The sequence below is a fragment of the Alexandromys fortis genome, unplaced genomic scaffold (genome assembly GCF_014885135.2).
Source record: "Alexandromys fortis isolate MF-2015 unplaced genomic scaffold, M_Fortis_MF-2015_v1.1 scaffold_92, whole genome shotgun sequence".
In the NCBI taxonomy this organism is placed as follows: domain Eukaryota; kingdom Metazoa; phylum Chordata; class Mammalia; order Rodentia; family Cricetidae; genus Alexandromys; species Alexandromys fortis.
In genome coordinates, this window is record NW_026067972.1 from 3,117,950 (window position 1) to 3,135,561 (window position 17,612).

Sequence of the window (17,612 nt, forward strand, 5' to 3'; positions counted from 1 at the left end):
GGATGAAGACCAGTGTCCCAGCCCCAAGAAGCCCTCTATATCCCACATAGGGACTCTTCACTAGGACCAACACAGAAGGGGGCACATGGCCACTCCCACCTGACAGTGGACTGAGCCAGGCCACATCCTTCCTGTGAGCCTGTCCACGGATGCTTCATCTGTGGTTCTGCCCTGCACGTGTGACTCAAGGCTCGCCACAGGACAAAAGGGACTTTGGGGACAGGCGATAAGGAGCGGAGGTGAACAGGACTTTTGTACATTGATAAGGACCTCATGACCCCTGGCTGTCCTGAGGAGAAAGGAGAGGAAGCAGGAGGACCAAGAAGCTGGGAGCTGGTAGAAAGTGGTAGAAAGGGCTTCAGAACGTTAACACCTGCACTGCCTTCCCCACGGACCAGGCTTCTGTCTCCTGGAAAAGTCCCTCAGGGAGCAGCCTGGAGGATCCATGAGGGTCTGCTCACACAGCTACCCGGATCCTGCTTCCTCCTGAACACTGTGGAGTCCACAGCCCTGGTGCTGGTCACAGCCGCGAGTGTCGGAACTGGGCCTTGTGCTGCCCCCTTGTTCCCGGTGCCTCCTAAGCAATATGCCTCTCCTGTAGACAGGAGGGCCTTTTAGATCAAAGAAGCTTCCAGAAAGGTTTTGTTTTGCTAAGAGAAGGTGGCCCTAGAATCTTTTTTTCTCAGTAACTTTGTTTAGGGAAATCCCTCACCTCAAGCTGGGCAGTCTTCATCTATACAGGGGGAGATAACAGCCTATTCCCCTAGGCTAGCCAGGCCCTGGTCAGACTGTGTGTGTGTGGGTTCCCCCACAGGTGGCAGATGAGGGGCTGGACTCTCACAAGACCTGCCCCTGAAGGCATGACCGAGGATTTGGGGACTTCCTCCTGTTCCTAAGGCTAGTCCCTCCCAGAATGAGGGTACTACTTATCATCCCTGCTGTACTCTGGGGTCACAAGTTCAAGACCAGCCCAGGCTACACAGCGAGACTGTCTCAAAAAGAAAACAAAACACCCAAGTCTTGTTCCCGGTCAGAACCCTGCATTATCCTCCTGTAAACAGTGTTTCGGAAGCTGAACCCTGTTCATCAGAGGCCCCAGCTGCTGCCTGCTTTTGTCCAGCTGTGAATTTGTAATGCGTGTGAAAGATGAGTTCTCTGTGCCCATCCCCGAAACTCTGGCTGGGGCACAATTAGAGTGTAGTCACTAGGGGAAAAAAAAAAAAAAAAAAACAAGCTGTTTCATCATTAGAAGTACGGTGTCTAGGAGAGGGACATTGTGAGTCCAAAAACATCAAAGAACTCCATAAAGGAGTCAGCTGTCTCCCAGCCTCAAGCAGCTTTGAGAACTCTGTTGTAGAGAGGATGTTGGTGCACACCCGTGGCTCTGATAGCTTCCTCGGTGTAAGGCACCTTTTAGGGTTAACGACCAGGAATGTGCTTCTTGTTCCTCATGGGTGATGAGAGCTTTATGGAAACCTGCTGCCCTTTTCTCTTGAGTCACCAGGAAGTTCATGGTGAATCACACTGCTCGTAGGTGCGGTACCAGAACCTTTCACTTGCTTCTCCATTAGCAGTTCCCTTTCCCTCCATCAAACAAAGTCCTCGGTTTCTCCAGGTTTTAGGCCTTCCTGCAGCTACCTGAGGTTTTTAGAGTGATGGGGAGAGGGGGCCGACAGAAGTCTGTCCACCCTATGGGAGAAGGAAGCATGGCTCTCCCACCCTCTCCTGACACCCCAAGCCCCGCTGATCCCGAGTCTCTGCCCATCTCCCACAGGCCTTCGAGGAGAGCATGTTCGGCAGCAAGTACCAGTGGATCATCCCAGGCTGGTACGAGCCGGCGTGGTGGGATCAGGTGCACGTGGAGGCCAACTCCTCCCGCTGCCTGCGCAGGAGCCTCCTGGCCGCCATGGAGGGCTACATCGGAGTGGACTTCGAGCCCCTGAGCTCCAAACAGATCAAGACCATCTCAGGGAAGGTCAGTGGTGAAGTTTACCCCTCCCGGCCGACCTGGCTTTTCTTGTTGGTAAACATTGACTATGTGTCTCAGAGGGGCTGTGCGCTCCAAGCAAGTCACTTGACCTCCCTGAGCAGCAATACTTGGAGACGGGGCTAGGTGGCTGACTCTTCATCCAGACAGCGTGAGGATCCAGTGAGGAGAGGGGGCTGGGTCGGCAGCACGTGACACAGGGTAGACAGTGTGGGTGCTCACACCTAAGGAGTAGAGCCTCAACTTGTGGGACACCAGCTGCGGCCAGAGTCACTTCCTGGGCTCCTATGTCTCTTCTGATAACCAGCTCACTGGTGCTTCCCTAGGTTCTCGCACACTTGGGGTGACACGCGGCAGGCCAGCCAGCTGGGGCCGGGCCCAGCTGTGCTTCACCACTGGGCAAGCCTCTGCCCCCCTGGACTTGCAAGGTTGATGGTGGGCAATATGCAAACTCCTGCTGCCCCTTTCGGAATGAGAGAGACGGCCATAGCTGACCCCGCTGTCACAGACCTGTGATCCTAGCCCTCAGGAGTGCTAGGCCAACCTCCGCTACATAGGAGTTTCAGCCCAGCCTAGGCTGCATTAATAAGATCCTATCAAAAAAAAGAAAGAAAGAAAGAAAGGAGGGAGGGAGGGAGGNAAAGAAAGAAAGAAAGAAGGGAGGGAGGGAGGGAGGGAGGGAGGGAGGGAGGGAGGGAGGGAGGAAGGAAGGAAGGAAGGAAGGAAGGAAGGAAGGAAGGAAGGAAGGAAGGAAGGAAGGAAGGACGGACTATCAAAAGCAAGAGGCCACAACCCAGGTGATCGTGAGGTCCACCATCCCACCTCTGACCAGCAGCAAATCCCTTACGGTGTGATATGAACCTCACCCACCCCTCTGAGCTCAGAGCTTGGCTTTGTGTTTGTTTATTTATTTATTTATTTTTTTTTTTTTGCTTGTCTCTTTTTAAGACTGAGTTTTCTGTGTAGCCCTGGCTGGCCTGGAATTCACTGTGTAGACCAGGCTGGCTCTTAAACCCTCAGAGATTCATTCACCTGCCTCTGTTCTCAAGTTCTGAGACTGAAGGTGTGCACCACCGTGGCCCCTGTGTTCCAAGAATTTCCTCCTCATTCAACCGCAGGCTCTTACAGACCTAGTCCATTTCCTGGGGAAGCTTCATAACCAAGTGTAGATAAATGTTTTTATTCATTATTTAATCCCAATCAGAGCCACCTCTCCACCAGTGATTTATTGGTTTGTCAAAAAACTAGCAAATCATTAGGACGGATTTTGTAAACAGCTCCTTAGATCATGTTGGCACCTGGCTAGAAAAGGCTGGAAGAAATATTTTCCTATCAAAATCAATGTGCGCAGGAAAAAAAAATAAGCAAGACGTTGAGGAATGTACGGAAATAACTCTCATTTGGGTAAATGTTATTTTTATGGGTGTCAAAGTTTGCAAGTTATTAAGAGTCTTGGATCCAGAGCACACTATATTTTAATTTAAAAATAGTGAAGTTTGAGAAAAATTCAAAAACTAAGGGGGAAAAAAAATCCCAGAGGCAGACAGGATATTAACCAAACTAAGCCTTAGGCAACGAAAGCCATAATGGTCCACAGGAGCCCTGTGAAGCTAAGTGGGGTGGCTGGTGCCCCAGAAGGCTCTTAATGGCCATCTGAAAGCATGATGTCACCCAGGGCAGGAGCCTGGAGGCAGGAACTGAAGCAGAAGCCCTGAGGATGCTGCTGACTGGCTTGCTTCCCCTGCCCCCTGGCTTCCTTTATACAACCGAGGACCACTTGCCAGGGGTGGCACCACCCACAGTAGACTGCCTGCCCCCAACACACACACACACACACACACACACACACACACACACCACACACACACACCAATCATCAACCGAGATAATGCACCACGGCCTCTTACAGGCTAATCTGATGGAGGTGTTCCTCAACTGAAGTTCCCTCTTTCCACACAGCCTGAGCTTAGATCAAGTCGTCCAAAGCCAACAGGACACCTAGGGAGAGGCCCCTGTGCCCAGTGGGATCGAGGGGACAGTCACCAAGGGAGCAGAGGCAGCAAGTCCTCAGCCACAGGCAGGGGCCTTTTAAGACAGGCATGTCTCATCGCCACAGTGATGGGAAGAGAAGGCAGGACTGGGAGGTTTTGGGGGGGGGGGTCACTGTGACCATTCTGTGCTGTGAAATGAAGGCAGGGAAGGACATGGAAAGGCAGGAGAACCCGAGGACCAGCCTCACAGTGCTAATGTCCTGTCCCCTGCAGTTTCTAGATGGCCCCTTTCATGGCAGAGGGGCAGGCTTAGGAGGAAGAGCTTGGCGGCCTATGGACACACACTGGCTAGATCTGAATCCTTGCTGGACAGGTGACTGTGTCCATAGCAACATTCTTATCTCTCCTCATCCTGGTACCCAGTAACAGCACTCTGACTTTAAGCAGGTAGATGGCCACCCTTTGAAAAATGGAAATTCCCAGCTTCCCAAGCTAGCTGTGGCCAGGGTTCTAGCACAGCCAATGAGATGAGTGTTCTCAGACTACCAAAGAGCCCTCCAGGGAGTGATTCTACCTTCTGTGTTGGAATTTGAATGAGCTCGCTGGCACTCTGGCAGCCACCTTGGCGCACAGCACAAAAAGCAAACTCCATTCTAGACATTGAGATTAGAACCGGGAGCCAGGCCTCTGATCCCAAGATGAGGCTGTCCTGGAAGCCCACAGGTGACACTTGCAGGACACAGACGTGAGCCCTCTCTGTGGAAGTCACAGATAGCTTGCTTGCTGTTACATGGTGAGCCCATGATGGACAGAGGGTACGTCATTTAACTGCCCCTCTTCTCTTACAATGTCTCCTCCATAGCTCTGTGAGAACATATGGGATAGCACAGTGGGAATATCTTAGTCTGCAGGCAACACACAGAAGATGCTCATTAACATTCAGACTGAGCACTGGGGCCAGAGGTTCATGGGGAAGAGCTCACAGCCACAATCGTGGGGTGGGAGCCGTGAGACCACTAAAGACGGCTCTAGATTTTCCAGACAGTTCGAACCAGGGAACAGAAGCTGACCAGAAGCTATCCTTGTGTCCTGCCCACTACCAGCTACAGCCACTCTCTGACTCTGCCCTACAGATGGCTACACTTGGCTTTGAATGCGTGGTCCTATGTCCCTTCCCTCTTTCCTGTAACACTTATGAGTGATACCCAAGGTGTTCTGTGTGCATTATCACATAGTATCCTGTGGTGTGATGCTCCAAATCCTCTCTCATGCTACCTTGAGTAGACCTCTGGGTCATGTGGTATGGAAGTCTTACCAGCATGCATCTCTGAGTGGATGTGTGGTTTCTCTGTCCTCACCTGCAGCGAGTGCTCTTAAATTTCCGTGTGGTCTGACCACGTCATCTGTTTGAATACCCTGCACACAGGCCTATTCTGCTTGTTATTGGGATTGTACTGGCTATAAATCAAAGTCTGGGAAACAGGCGTGTTAGTCATATAGTTGTTCAGTCTAGGAATCCTGTGATTTTTTTTCATTTTTCTCTCATTTCTGAGACCTGCTTTGTGCGTCTCTGGGTGGGGCTCTTGCGCTCATTTTTTTCTGATTTGCTCCTGCCCGTCTGCCATGTTGTGATGGATGCCTGCTCGCCCAGATCTTGGGCATGGAGTCTGGTGGAACTTCTGAGTCACAGAATGGGCATCTGTTGGCTCTCACAGACACTGCCAAGCAGCTTTCTAAAGTGGATCCACTAGCTTCCACACCCACTGGCAGTGAGGGGGACTTCCACTCCGGGCTCAGGTTTGTCGGCACTTGGTGCTGTCAGCTTTTTAATTTTAACCAGGCTAGTGGGTGGGACGTGGCGTTCCATTTTAGTTTCACTTTGCACATCCCTGGGTGCTGATGAAATTGGACATGACAAAATTTCCCATCTTTTTCAAAGGCGTGCGCACGCGTGTGCGTGAGGGGGTGCATGTGGAGGCAAGGGGACAACTCCAGAATGTCACCCACCTTCTTTGAGACACGGGATTCACAGAATAGGGTAGTCTAGCTGGCCAGTGGGATTGCCTGTCTCTGCCTCCCCAGGGCTGAGATGATACAAGGGCATCAAGGCACCTGGAGTTTTATGTAGGTCCTGGGGATCAAACTCAGGCCCTTGCGACGGCACAGCCAGCGCCCTTACCAAGCTCTTATCACCTTCCTCTCCTGTGTTTTGGTTGGTTTTGAGCTTCCTTTGTAATTGCCTTTCACCCACTTTCCTACTGGAGTCCCTGCCTGGTTGTTGTTGCCTTGCTTTTGGTTGTTTTTAGGATTTTTTGTTTTTTTCCTTGCTCACTGGTGGCCCAGAGATAGAAATGCCCCTGTGTTCTACCTGAGGAGCCTTTGGGAAGTCTGTGTGGGGCTTTTCTCTCCTCCCACTCTCTGACTTGCCTCCCACTCTCTTGGTGGCTTTGGTGGATAGAAATTCTCCATTTTGATGCAGTCCAGCTCATTAGGTGTTCCCTGCTGTGCCTTATCTAAGCACTTTGCCCTCCCTCGCCCAGGTGGGCCGCTAAGCCTTCTGCCTTATCCTTTAGTTTAGTTCTGCGTCATGGTACATAGGGGTGTGCATGAAAGTGATTTTATGTATGTCTAAAGTAAAAATCAATATTTGTTTTGTTTTCCATATGACAAGTAATGGATCGGGACCGTTTATTGAGAGGGCCATTGCTGCCCTCCTCCCAGGCTGCGCGCCTTCGGGGCAGGAATCCACCTGCACAGTGTGGCCCATCTCTGCGCTGTCGGCTGTCTTCTGTGGTTTGTCTGACTTTATGGCACCGCCATGCCATCTTGATCACTAACGTCATCAAACAAAGCCTGGCATCGTCGGGTGTGAGTCTGAGATCTCTAATCTTCATTAGGATCTTCTAGGATGTTCTTGACCAGATGTCGGTTTTCACTCGTGGGCAATCTCCTGTGTACAAGTCCTTGCAGCGTTTCGTTCTGTGTGGGGCCTCTTTCTGCCTGAAGACTCTTCCCGGATCCTTCCTTAGCTGTCATCCGCCAGACACGGTCTCCCTGCTCCTAGCTGTGTGAGTGTCCTTTGTGGCACTTTTCATTCCGAGTGCGTTCTCAGCAAGGGGTGCCTCCAGCTCGTTTGCTGTTTCCCTCCAGCTTTGTGATGTCACTGTCTCCTGGCTCCCATTATTCCTATTGGACCAGCCACCACACATTGCTCTTTTAACAGTGCTGGGTCTCTTCTATCTAGCTACTTTGTTTTGGAGCCAGGCGGTGGTGGCACACACCTTTAATCTCATCCCTCTGGAGGCAAAGGCAGGCAGATCTCTGTGAGTTTGAGGCCAGCCCGATCTACAGAGTTAAGTCCATGACAGGGCTACACAAAGAAACCTGTCTCAAAAACAAACAAACAAACAAAAAAATGCTTTTGTCTTGACTTTGATCTTCAACTTTTGTGATTGTTATTATTGTAGTAGTATTTCGATCAGGTGATGTGTGCACATGCACGCACATGTATGTGTATGTGCACTCATGTGTGTGTGTGTGCATGTACATGTGTGCATGTATACATGTGTGTGCTTTTCTTTATTAGACTCCATGGGACTTCAGGGGACTTCATGGCTCCATGAACTGGTCTCTACACTTACACTTTCCTTCACTTTTCCTTTCCTTTCAGGACAATGATTATGTCCATGATACGCATTTCCAGGCATTTCCTGTGCTTCTTATTTTCTGTCCCTTCCTTGCAAGGCCCCTGAACAGTAGCTAGTCCATGTTGTCTCATCTGTGCTTTCTGCTAGTCAAACCCACTGCTGCCACCACCAGTCAAGTCTTTTACTTTGGAGGTTGCATTTTTGTCTTTTTCTATTTTCTCCTGTTTACTTTTCTTCTTTTGTAGCTTTCAGTTCCTTGGTGATGTTTTTATTTTTTAATTTTTTCACATATCTACTTGAATACAGCAGCCTTGCTAATATTAAAGTCCAAGTCTCATAACTTCATGATTTGGGTTTCTTGGGGGATTATTTCTAATGCCCTTCCTTCCTTTTCTATGATACTTCTGGTTATAACTGAAGGATTTTGATGACATATGATGCTTGTGAGAGATTGCAACAGATACGGACATTGCCATCTCTCTCTTCAGTGGGGGAAAAAAAAACCTTTATTTTTAACACAGTGTGGTGAAGATGGTTCCAAGATTGGCTATGACTTTGCAAGGCCTGGTCTGTTTTAACTTATTCTTATTCCCAGTAGTCAGCCCTTCTGCATTCTCATCGGAACCCCCAAGTTGTTGACCCTAGACTCTATAAAGGTTCCATCCCTTCTCCTGGTGCTTTTTGCCTTGTTTTGTGGTCCCTTGCTTCATGCAGCTTCGCTATGAAATATTTCAAATGAAAATGTCTCTTGTCGTGTCAGCCTCGTGATTCCCATCTTGCTGCCTGGGCAGGCCTGAAATGCAGCCTGACTTCCATAGGGGATTACCAAAAGGTCTTGCCCAATGCTTCCTGCTCGAGCCTTAGCTGGACAACTTCCTGCTGGCAAACTTGCCAGTGCCTCAGCAAGGAGTCTGTGACCATCTCAAAGCATGTCTCAATGAAACTTGGTCGCTACCATCCCGGCTGGCCTGATTGCTTGCCTTTCCTTTTCTTTCTTTGTATTGTATTGTTTTTTGTTTTTCGAGGCAGCGTTTCTCTGTGTAGTTCTGGCTATCCTGGAACTCACTTTGTAGTCCAGGCTTGCTTCGAACTCACTGCCTCTGCTTCCTGAGCGCTGGGATTAATGGCACGCACCACCATTGCCTGGCATTTGCCTTTTCTTTCTTTCTTTCTTCCTTTCTTTCTTTCTTTCTTTCTTTCTTCCTTCCTTCCTTCCTTCCTTCCTTCCTTTCTTCCTTTCTTCTTTTTCGGAGACAGTCTTGGTTATGCTGCCCAGACTGACCTCAAACTCATGACTTTCCTGCCTCAGCCTTCTGCATACTGGGATCCCAGGCCTGTACCACCACCCCGAACCCTGCTTGCTTTCTGGTATCTGAACAGAAGCTGCTCTTTGTTTTAAGGAAGCTCTGCTTGAATCGGATGTCGTTCTCAATTCCTTGTGTGCTCTTTCGCTAGCTCTTCGGTCTGACAGTTTTTCATCACAGCCACGGAAGTTCAAACCGATACTAATTAGCTTGGCAGGAGAATACCTCTGGGGGAAGGAATGTCCCTGTCCTTTGCTCTGTGTGGAACTGCATGGTGTGAAAAGGAACAGATGTGTCTCCGGTGGCTCCTCAGGGTCGTGCAGCTTGCTGAAGAAGAGTTACAGGGAGACAGATGCCACCTCAGCTAGGAAGGAACTTTCTATTGAGAGGTCCCAGTGACTGTTGTAAGAGGGCCGTCATAGTTCGTGTGTGTTCCAAAACTGAGATTTTAAAAACAGCACATACCTAACTGAACTCCCTCGCTGACATGGAAAAACAGGCAGCCCTGGAATTCACGTTTAACAAACCACCCTAGGGGCCAACTTCGCTGGAGTGCAGGAACCAGTGTAGGAGCTACACCAGTGAAATTCTGTGAACAAAACTTCTCCAGGGGGAGATAGGCAGAGGGGCAGAAAAGAGGATGTGCCCCTGTCCCCTCTCTCTGTTCACAATGTTTGATTCCCCCAGGAAGTAATAAATGACAAAAAAAAAAAAAAAAAAAGAAGGAAGAAGAGGAAGGTTTGTGTGGCTCACAGTGCGGGTCAGTTCGTCACAGCCGGAAGTCATGGTAACAGGAGTTTCCATCTGTATCCAGGAAGCGGAGAAAGATAAACACCAGCACTCAGCTCACTTCCTCCTTTTTATCCCGCCCAGAACCCCAGCCACGCCATGGGTCCGCTCACTTCCCACCTCAGCTCACCTGGTGTAGACACTCCCTGATCCACATGGGTGAGCCTGCATCCTGTCAGGCAGATGATCCGTCTCAACCATGCCAGCATGGTTGTGCTGGGATCACAAGCGCACAGCATCAAGCCACCTGTTAGCTTTGCAAGCCCCTGCAGGCTGGGAGCTCCACCACTCTCTATAATATGTTTTCAGAGGGAAAACACATTCCAAGTCCCAAATGCTGCCTCTCAGAACACTGAAATCCAGCCTGTGATCGAGGGGAACCATCTATGTAAAGTTATTTCCAGAAACTTCTAGCACCTTGTGTTAAACATAACCTCTAGAAGAACCATAGCCAGGACTCCTTGTCGATTTAGCAACAGAGGCCAGCTTTAGGGCGGCTATACCTTGTCTCTGGCAGTCATGAGAGCTTGCACGGAATCACCTGGGAGGAATGGTAAATGGCCCGGGATATGATGCAAGAGGAAAAGCAGCAAGGCCCTATACCCAGTCCTATCTCAAGCCATTACTCACAGAAGCCCTGTGGACAGTCAGATCCTTTGTCTCCATGGCCATGCTTCTGTTCCTCATCCCCCAGAACAACAACCAAAGTAGAAAAAAAAAAAAGTAGAGATTTGTAAGCAACTGATATAAAAGGCAGACATAGAGGCCTGTGTTTGTCCCAAGGCCAAATGAAATAACATGTATAATCTTGTTTTTTTTTATAGTCCTTACACACAGGTGCACAGACACACATGCATAAACATCACACACAAACACACACACTCATTACGCCAAGAAAGTTAAAATATGCAGGCAATGACCTCCCATCCTGGGTCTGTCCACCTCGGGCCTCCATCCCGCCCTGCAGTAGCCACTATCTCGTTGCTATGACTCCACACGTGAGAAGAAGCACCTCAAGGCAGGGAGATCTGCTTTGTCTGACAGCAGGAGGGATGCAGTCCATCATGGTGGGGAAGGCATGGCAGCCAGAGTGGCTTGCGGCTGTGGTAGGTGGAACCTGTGGTCTTGCTTGTTCACGTCTGGGCTGCCCACCAGGAAACACACAGAGAGGCTTAGATTAGAAGTGGGCAAAACTGTAACCCACAAAGCCCGCCTCCTCGCCTGTGTCTTCCTCCAGAAAAGCCCCACCTCCCACAGTTTCCTCAGACTCCCAAAACAGAGCTGCCATCTGGAGACCAAGTGTCAAAGTACACGAACAAATCGGGGACATTGTCTATCTGAACCTAACAGCCCCTGACTTTCAGAGGGTCCCAGACAGCCTAGGATACTCTCTAAAATATCATCTGACTGAATAGATGGGTAGAATAAATGAAATTCGAGACAGATGCTGCCATAATTTAGACACATGTCCCCAAAGGCCATGTGTTAAAGGCTTGGTCCCCAGGAGGGCACTATCGGGAATTTATACAACCTTTGAGAGTTGGGGCCTGATGGGGAATCATTAGGTCACTGGAGACCTGCTTTGGGAAGGAACTGTAAGACACAGTTCTCTTTGCTCCCTGGTTCATCAGGTTAGTGGCTTCGTTGACCACACCCCTACCTGATGAGCTATACCTCACCACAGAACAAAAGTGGAGCCTGACAATCACCAACTGAAACTCCCAAACTCAACCAAAAGAAACCTTTTCCCTCCTGGATGGTTTTGAGCTTGGACATCACGTTATAGTCACAGAAAGCTGACCAACACGGGTACTCCCCGTTCCGGTGCCATTGTGTGCCTCAGAGAACACACATGGGGAGGGAAATCCAAGACGAAGGGAACCAGAGGGTCTCATTCCTCTTCATGCTTGCGAGCTCCAGGACATCCAGGGCTATACAGAGAAACCCTGCCTCAAGAAACAAAATAAGGGCTGGAGAGATGGCTCAGAGTTTAAGAGCACTGATTGTTCTCCCAGAGATCCTGAGTTCAATTCCCAGCAACCACATGGTGGCTCACAACCATCTGTAACGAAATCTGGTGCCCTCTTCTGGCCTGCAGGCATACATGCAGACAGAACACTATATATAATAAATAAATCTTTTAAAAAAATAAGAAAGAAAATAATAACAATAATAATACTAATAGAGGAACACACATCTAGGTAGCTTTTACATATTTTAAAACCATCCGAGAGCTAAGTTAACAATAAGAAATAGACAGTCTTGGTTTCTCTCTCAGTTACCGTGACAAAACATCCTGACAAAGCCACTTAGATGAAAAGGGTGCACCTCGGCTCCCAGGTCCAGGTCACAGTCCAACACAGCGGGTGGGGACATCACAGCAGTAGGGGCTGGAGGCAGCTGCCCATCACACTGCAGTCAGAAGAAGAGAGCGATGAACGCATGCTCAGCTCCACCTCTCCATCTGATACAGTCCAGGATGCCGGCCCAGGGAGTGCTCCCATCCCAGCTAAGATGGAAGGTCTGCCCACACCCTCCCAAGCATGCCCAGGGGCCCATCTCCCAGGTGATTCTAGATTTTGTCAAGTTGAAAATTAACACCGACCATCACTTAGCTCCAAGTCACATTTAAAGTGTAAAAATCTGTGTATGAGAGTCCAAGCCTGTAGCCTGGGTTACTTGGGAGGATGAGGTAGGAGGCTTGCAAACTCAAGGCCTGAGAGTGTGGAGGGATGGAGTGGTGGAGGTGGGGCGAATCTCTGGGGTAGAATGCCTGCCGTTCAGTGCCTGAAGATCAATACTCAGAGAGCAAGCCTGCAGTACAGGCATGTGTGCACACACACACACACACACACACACAGAGAGAGAGAGAGAGAGAGAGAGAGAGAGAGAGAGAGAGAGAGAGAGAGAGAATATCAAGCAATAAAAACTGGAAAAAGAGCAAGATGACTTACCATTGACAGAGTCCCGGCCGTCACTGCAGCAATGTGGCGTAAAGAAGAAATTTACCTCAGAAGTAATAACAACTTTTAGTCAATATTTGAAAGGAGCTCATTCTACTAGAAAGAAAATGCAAATTAAGAGAATATAATACTTTTTCTTGGCAAACTGATGATTTTTTTTTTAAACTAAAGCACCTATTGCTGAAGATGTAGGGAAACGTTGCCTTCACACACAGGGGCACGGCACATTTCCGTATCAGGGAGCGTGAATAAGCATGCCCCTGAATTTATCCCCATGTGTGCACAGGCATGTCCTACATTCGGCCCTGTGGTGTATACATAAGTGTGTCCTTGCATTTATTCCCGTGGTATGTGTGTAGGCATGTCCCTGCATTTAGCTCTGTGGTGTGCTTATAAGCGTGTCTTGCATTCAGCCCTGTGGTGTATACGTAAATGTGTTCCTGTGACGTGTGCACAGGTATGTCCCTGCATTTAGCAGGCAGCACGGCTGAGGCCTGTGTGTGTCATGTGATTCTGAGAACCCCTCAGTGACTGAAGCACGCTATGTTCTGACCCTGTGGTACCAGTGCTAGCACGCAAAAACAGAGGCCAACCAAGAGGCCACACCAGAATGACAGATGCTAGGAAGAATAGAGACTCCCAACTCAGGAGTGCTGTTCAGGTCACATGATGCCATGGCTGTGGAGCACCCCAAGACGGGGGAGTTTTCCAGTGGGCATAAGCAGTGTAAAAACCTTGGGGTACGAGGAACCACCATGGGATGTAGAGACCTGGAAGGCTAAAAGAGAGAGAGAGAACCTCATGCTGGATAGCTTCCCGGGAGGAGTGAACTTGGCCAGGGAAGGTGCTGGCACTTTGTAGCCATGCCTGGACAGAGGTCAGGACACACAGGGAACTGAGGTGATTCACTGTGTGATGTGGATGCCGAAGCTAAGCTGGCCCGAAGGCCTGGCCTCACAGGAGCTGAAGTCAGTTCTGCTCAGATTTGGGGAAACAAATAGAGAATTGGTGACTGGGGATGAGTGACAGATGGGGACAGCCTGGGCTCCCAGAAGAGTCTGAGACTAGAGGGAGGACCATGAGCTCAATGCTGGACATGTTCCACTTGAGCAATCAGAGTCCTGCAAGGCCACAACTGGAGGCACCTGGGCTGGGGTCCTGGACACCTGTCTGGTTGACTCTACCAGAGACCCTGCTTCTTAGCATGATGGGCTCCATGCTTCTAGGCATGATGGGCTCCACACATGTAAAACCCCCTGACCTTTGTGCAGGTCCACCTTCCCTGCCTACTGACTAGGGACAGTTGTGCAAGCTTACAATGAGCAATAATGATCTCAAGGCCAGCAAGCAGCTACAGGATGGGGAACCATACAACTTCACACACAAGCTCACACACTTGTACAAGCCTCTGCAACTCTCGGTCCCTCAGGCTGTTCTGGGAGGGGATGACCATCCCTAAGGGCCCTTCTGAGCATAAACTGACCAGGAACCCAATTTCTGAGTGATTTGACCTCTCAGAGGGTTTTCCCAAAGGACTGTGATGATGTTTCCCAACTGAGGAGGTCAGAAGGAATTTGAGAAAGGTTCACGGACAGACTGAGGTCAAGAGTTCCCTGGGTGACATCATACAGAAGGACAAACTCAGGCACTGGAGTAAAAGAGCAATTTCAGAACTTTGTGGCCAATCAAGATGTCAGTATCACCAGTAGATTGTTTTATTACATTCAGCAAGGAGTAGGGGACGACCTGTGGTATTCACAGACCCTGTGGAGCTTTGAAGTGACCAGTAGAAGGCACAGATCACCCTTGCTTGGATCTACTTCAGGGCCTATGCTCCTAGAGGGCCTTACAGAGTCCTGTGGGGCACAGAACTAGAAGTTTCTAGAATCTCAACCCAGCATATTCATGCAGCCAAGGACAGCCATGAATGCAGCCCAACATAGAATCAGTCAGAAGCTTTAAATATTAAGGGGTTGAACCATATGTTTTGTGACCTGACCACATGGTTCTGGACTGTGAACTTCGTAAATGGCAGTATCATACCGGAAGGTAAAATGTTGGACACATCGTTTAGACTGTGTTCTGAGTTGCTTGCCCATTTCCAGAGTTCTGAGTCCTAGAGCCATTTCCAGAGCCTGGGGACCTGTAGCCTTGCTCGGCTCCAGTTCCTAAGGATGATCACCTCTTGGGTGGTTCAGAGGCCCCCGAAGCTGAGGACAAAGACAGAGAGAACCCATGAGCTGCTGACTGGAGGCAGTGGGAAGGGAGGGGGCTGGAGGGGAAGGACTGCCCAGCAATGCTGGCTTTCCCCATGCACGGTCTGGCCTGAAGCCCTGAGGAGCCTTCAGAGCTGAACTCAAACCCTGACTTTCAGATCAAAAGCTATATTTATTTTGGTGGGAAATTGAAAATATTTCAATGAATATTTTGCTGACACATATACAGCTTCAATTTCTAGGCTTCCAGGAGTTCTCCAGATCCAGGCCCTGTAAATATGGGGGGGGGTTCCATGGCTAGGGTGTATTACACCCTCTGTTTAGCCTTCTAGGGAGGCAGAGCTAGATCAGCCCTGTCACTCAGGAACTCTCAATGTCCACGTCTGTAAAATGGGGACAGTAATGGCTGCCACCTTTGGAATAGAATTAAATGACAGGATAGACAGTGATCCTGGCATAGCTTTGTGACGGGCACACAGCCGATTCCGAAGGGTACCGGTGTCCCTGGAGTCGCTGCTGTAACTTGATATTCCCCACCCCGTTGCTCTTCCAGACTCCACAGCAATACGAAAGAGAATACAACAGCAAGCGCTCAGGTGTGGGGCCCAGCAAGTTCCACGGGTACGCCTATGATGGCATCTGGGTCATCGCCAAGACACTGCAGAGGGCCATGGAGACCCTGCATGCCAGCAGCAGGCACCAGCGGATCCAGGACTTCAACTACACAGACCACACGCTGGGCAGGATCATCCTCAATGCCATGAACGAAACCAACTTCTTCGGGGTCACGGTCAGTTCCCAAGCCTCATGGGCTCTTTGCCTACTGCCCTCTGGGGTCATGCAAGGCCAGAAGAGGGGCTGCCAAGCACCTGCCAGTGTGTGTTTTCTTCTCTGGGTAACGGAAGGAACTTCCTGGGAATATTGGAAGGAGGTGTGGGGTGGGTAGGCTCTTTCACGGGGGAAACAACCTCCATGACTCACCAAGAAGAAAGGATAGGTGTCTGCAAGGGTGGGTGTGCTCTACCAAGCTGTGGATGGAGTGGGCCAAATTCAAGTTCAAATCCTGCGTCTTTACTTATGAGTGGGGTGACTTTCTTTGAACTACAGACTTTTCATTCACAAAATGAGGACAACGTTTCTCTTTACAAAGTAGTTAAAGATTAGTCCTTGTGTTGGGCCTGGAGGTGTAGCCCTGTAATCCTAGCTACTTGAGAGGCTGAGGTAAGAAGTTCTCAAGTTCAAGACTTGCCTGCTTTACAGAGTAAGTTCAAGGCCAGTCTGACCAAGTCAGTGAGACCATTGCAAAATTGAAAGCAAAAAGAGGCCTGGGGACTTGGCTCTAGGGTTGAATGCTTGCCCAACATTCCCAGGACCCTTGGTTCCCAAGCTCCAGTACAAGAGAATAAAAGTTCTTTGTGTGGCACCTGCTAATATTGATTGGAAGAATTGCCCAATCTGAGCTTCAAGTATTTCTCTGGGGAAATGCAGATGGTAATACATGCCTTATGCACATTGGAAGATTAGCACTGGTAATACACAATAGTTCCCAAACACTCACCCAGAGGCTTCACGCCATCCCTGAACCCTGGGCATTGCATGGCTTCTACGTCATCATGTATGTCTAGTGACAGCTCTTGCTACTGTCCCGAATGATCCTGTTGCATCTATATGTCCCATGAGAGCAGGTGCCGTTATTATACCTATTAAAACAAGCAACCCTGAGCTCTGACAAGGACAACTAACCAGAGGAAGAGCTGGGACTTGGGTGTAGGTATAGCTTTTTGGGGCTGCATGGCACTGCCTTCTGGAGATGGACATGAGTGAGCATTTCTTGGTGCTCTGTCTGCCTCTCGTCTTCCTGGCAAATACAGAAACTTTGCCTAAAGTGGGGGGTGTGGTGGGTGAAAGTGCTGTTCTGTGTTCTGTTGAACCCAAAATCAGAGAGTGATCAGTTCACCATGGGGTGGCACAAAGAGAGGAGGGGATTGGTGTGTTTCTTTAACATTGGGTTTGGAAGATATTTTCAGGCTGCTGGTAGTATGGCAGGCTGGTCTTGCAGAGTGCATGCGGCAGTGCATGCGGCAGTGCATGCGGCAGTGCATGCGGCAGTGCATGCTGGCATGTGAACAACGCTGGCATGGAAAAGTTAAAAGCATTTGGCACGGGAGAGAACTTCCCCAGCCTACAAGGATGTCTTTGGCCTTTGTGGAAAATTCAGGGAAGGCTTCTCAGAAGAGACAGCCTTTGAGTCTGGCCTCAAGTAGCATGCGAGTACTAGGCACTCAAGGCTGGCTAACCAGATGGAAGCTGAGTAAGAGGGCAGGTGGAGCTTGGTTAGGGGAGGAGACGGTCTCCGAGACAGAGCCTTGGGTGGGGGCAGTGGTAGGGCTGGGGAGGTAAACTGGAACTCAGCTCTAGCGTTGGTAAGCAAAGGACTCTCATAGACCAGCCATTCTCAGAATGTGGTCAGCACCACCTAAGCACTGGTTAGATTCACTAACTGGGACTCTAGACCCTAGGTCCTTAACCGACCCTCCAGGTGATTCTACGGCAGGCTGTCACTCAACAGCCACTTCCCGGCTGGAAAGGAGGCTCTGAGTTTGCTGAAGGGAAGTTAGTCTCCAAAATCCATAGGTAGAGGGATCTAAAGGCGGACATCTCCTCCCACGATCAGACGTGAAGGCTCAGTATAGATGTTGACCAAGTACATTTTTG

The 17,612-nt window shown here is 49.6% G+C and overlaps 1 protein-coding gene across 1 annotated transcript in view; it reads left to right on the top strand.

Moving 5' to 3' along the window:
* Window positions 1–17,612, top strand: part of Gabbr2 (gamma-aminobutyric acid type B receptor subunit 2) — a 341,698-nt gene that overhangs the window by 195,253 nt on the left and 128,833 nt on the right. The window contains exons 6-7 of the mRNA XM_050155902.1: window positions 1,775–1,975; window positions 15,451–15,687. Coding sequence (XP_050011859.1) covers window positions 1,775–1,975; window positions 15,451–15,687 — 438 coding nt within the window. The remainder of the gene's footprint in view (window positions 1–1,774; window positions 1,976–15,450; window positions 15,688–17,612) is intronic.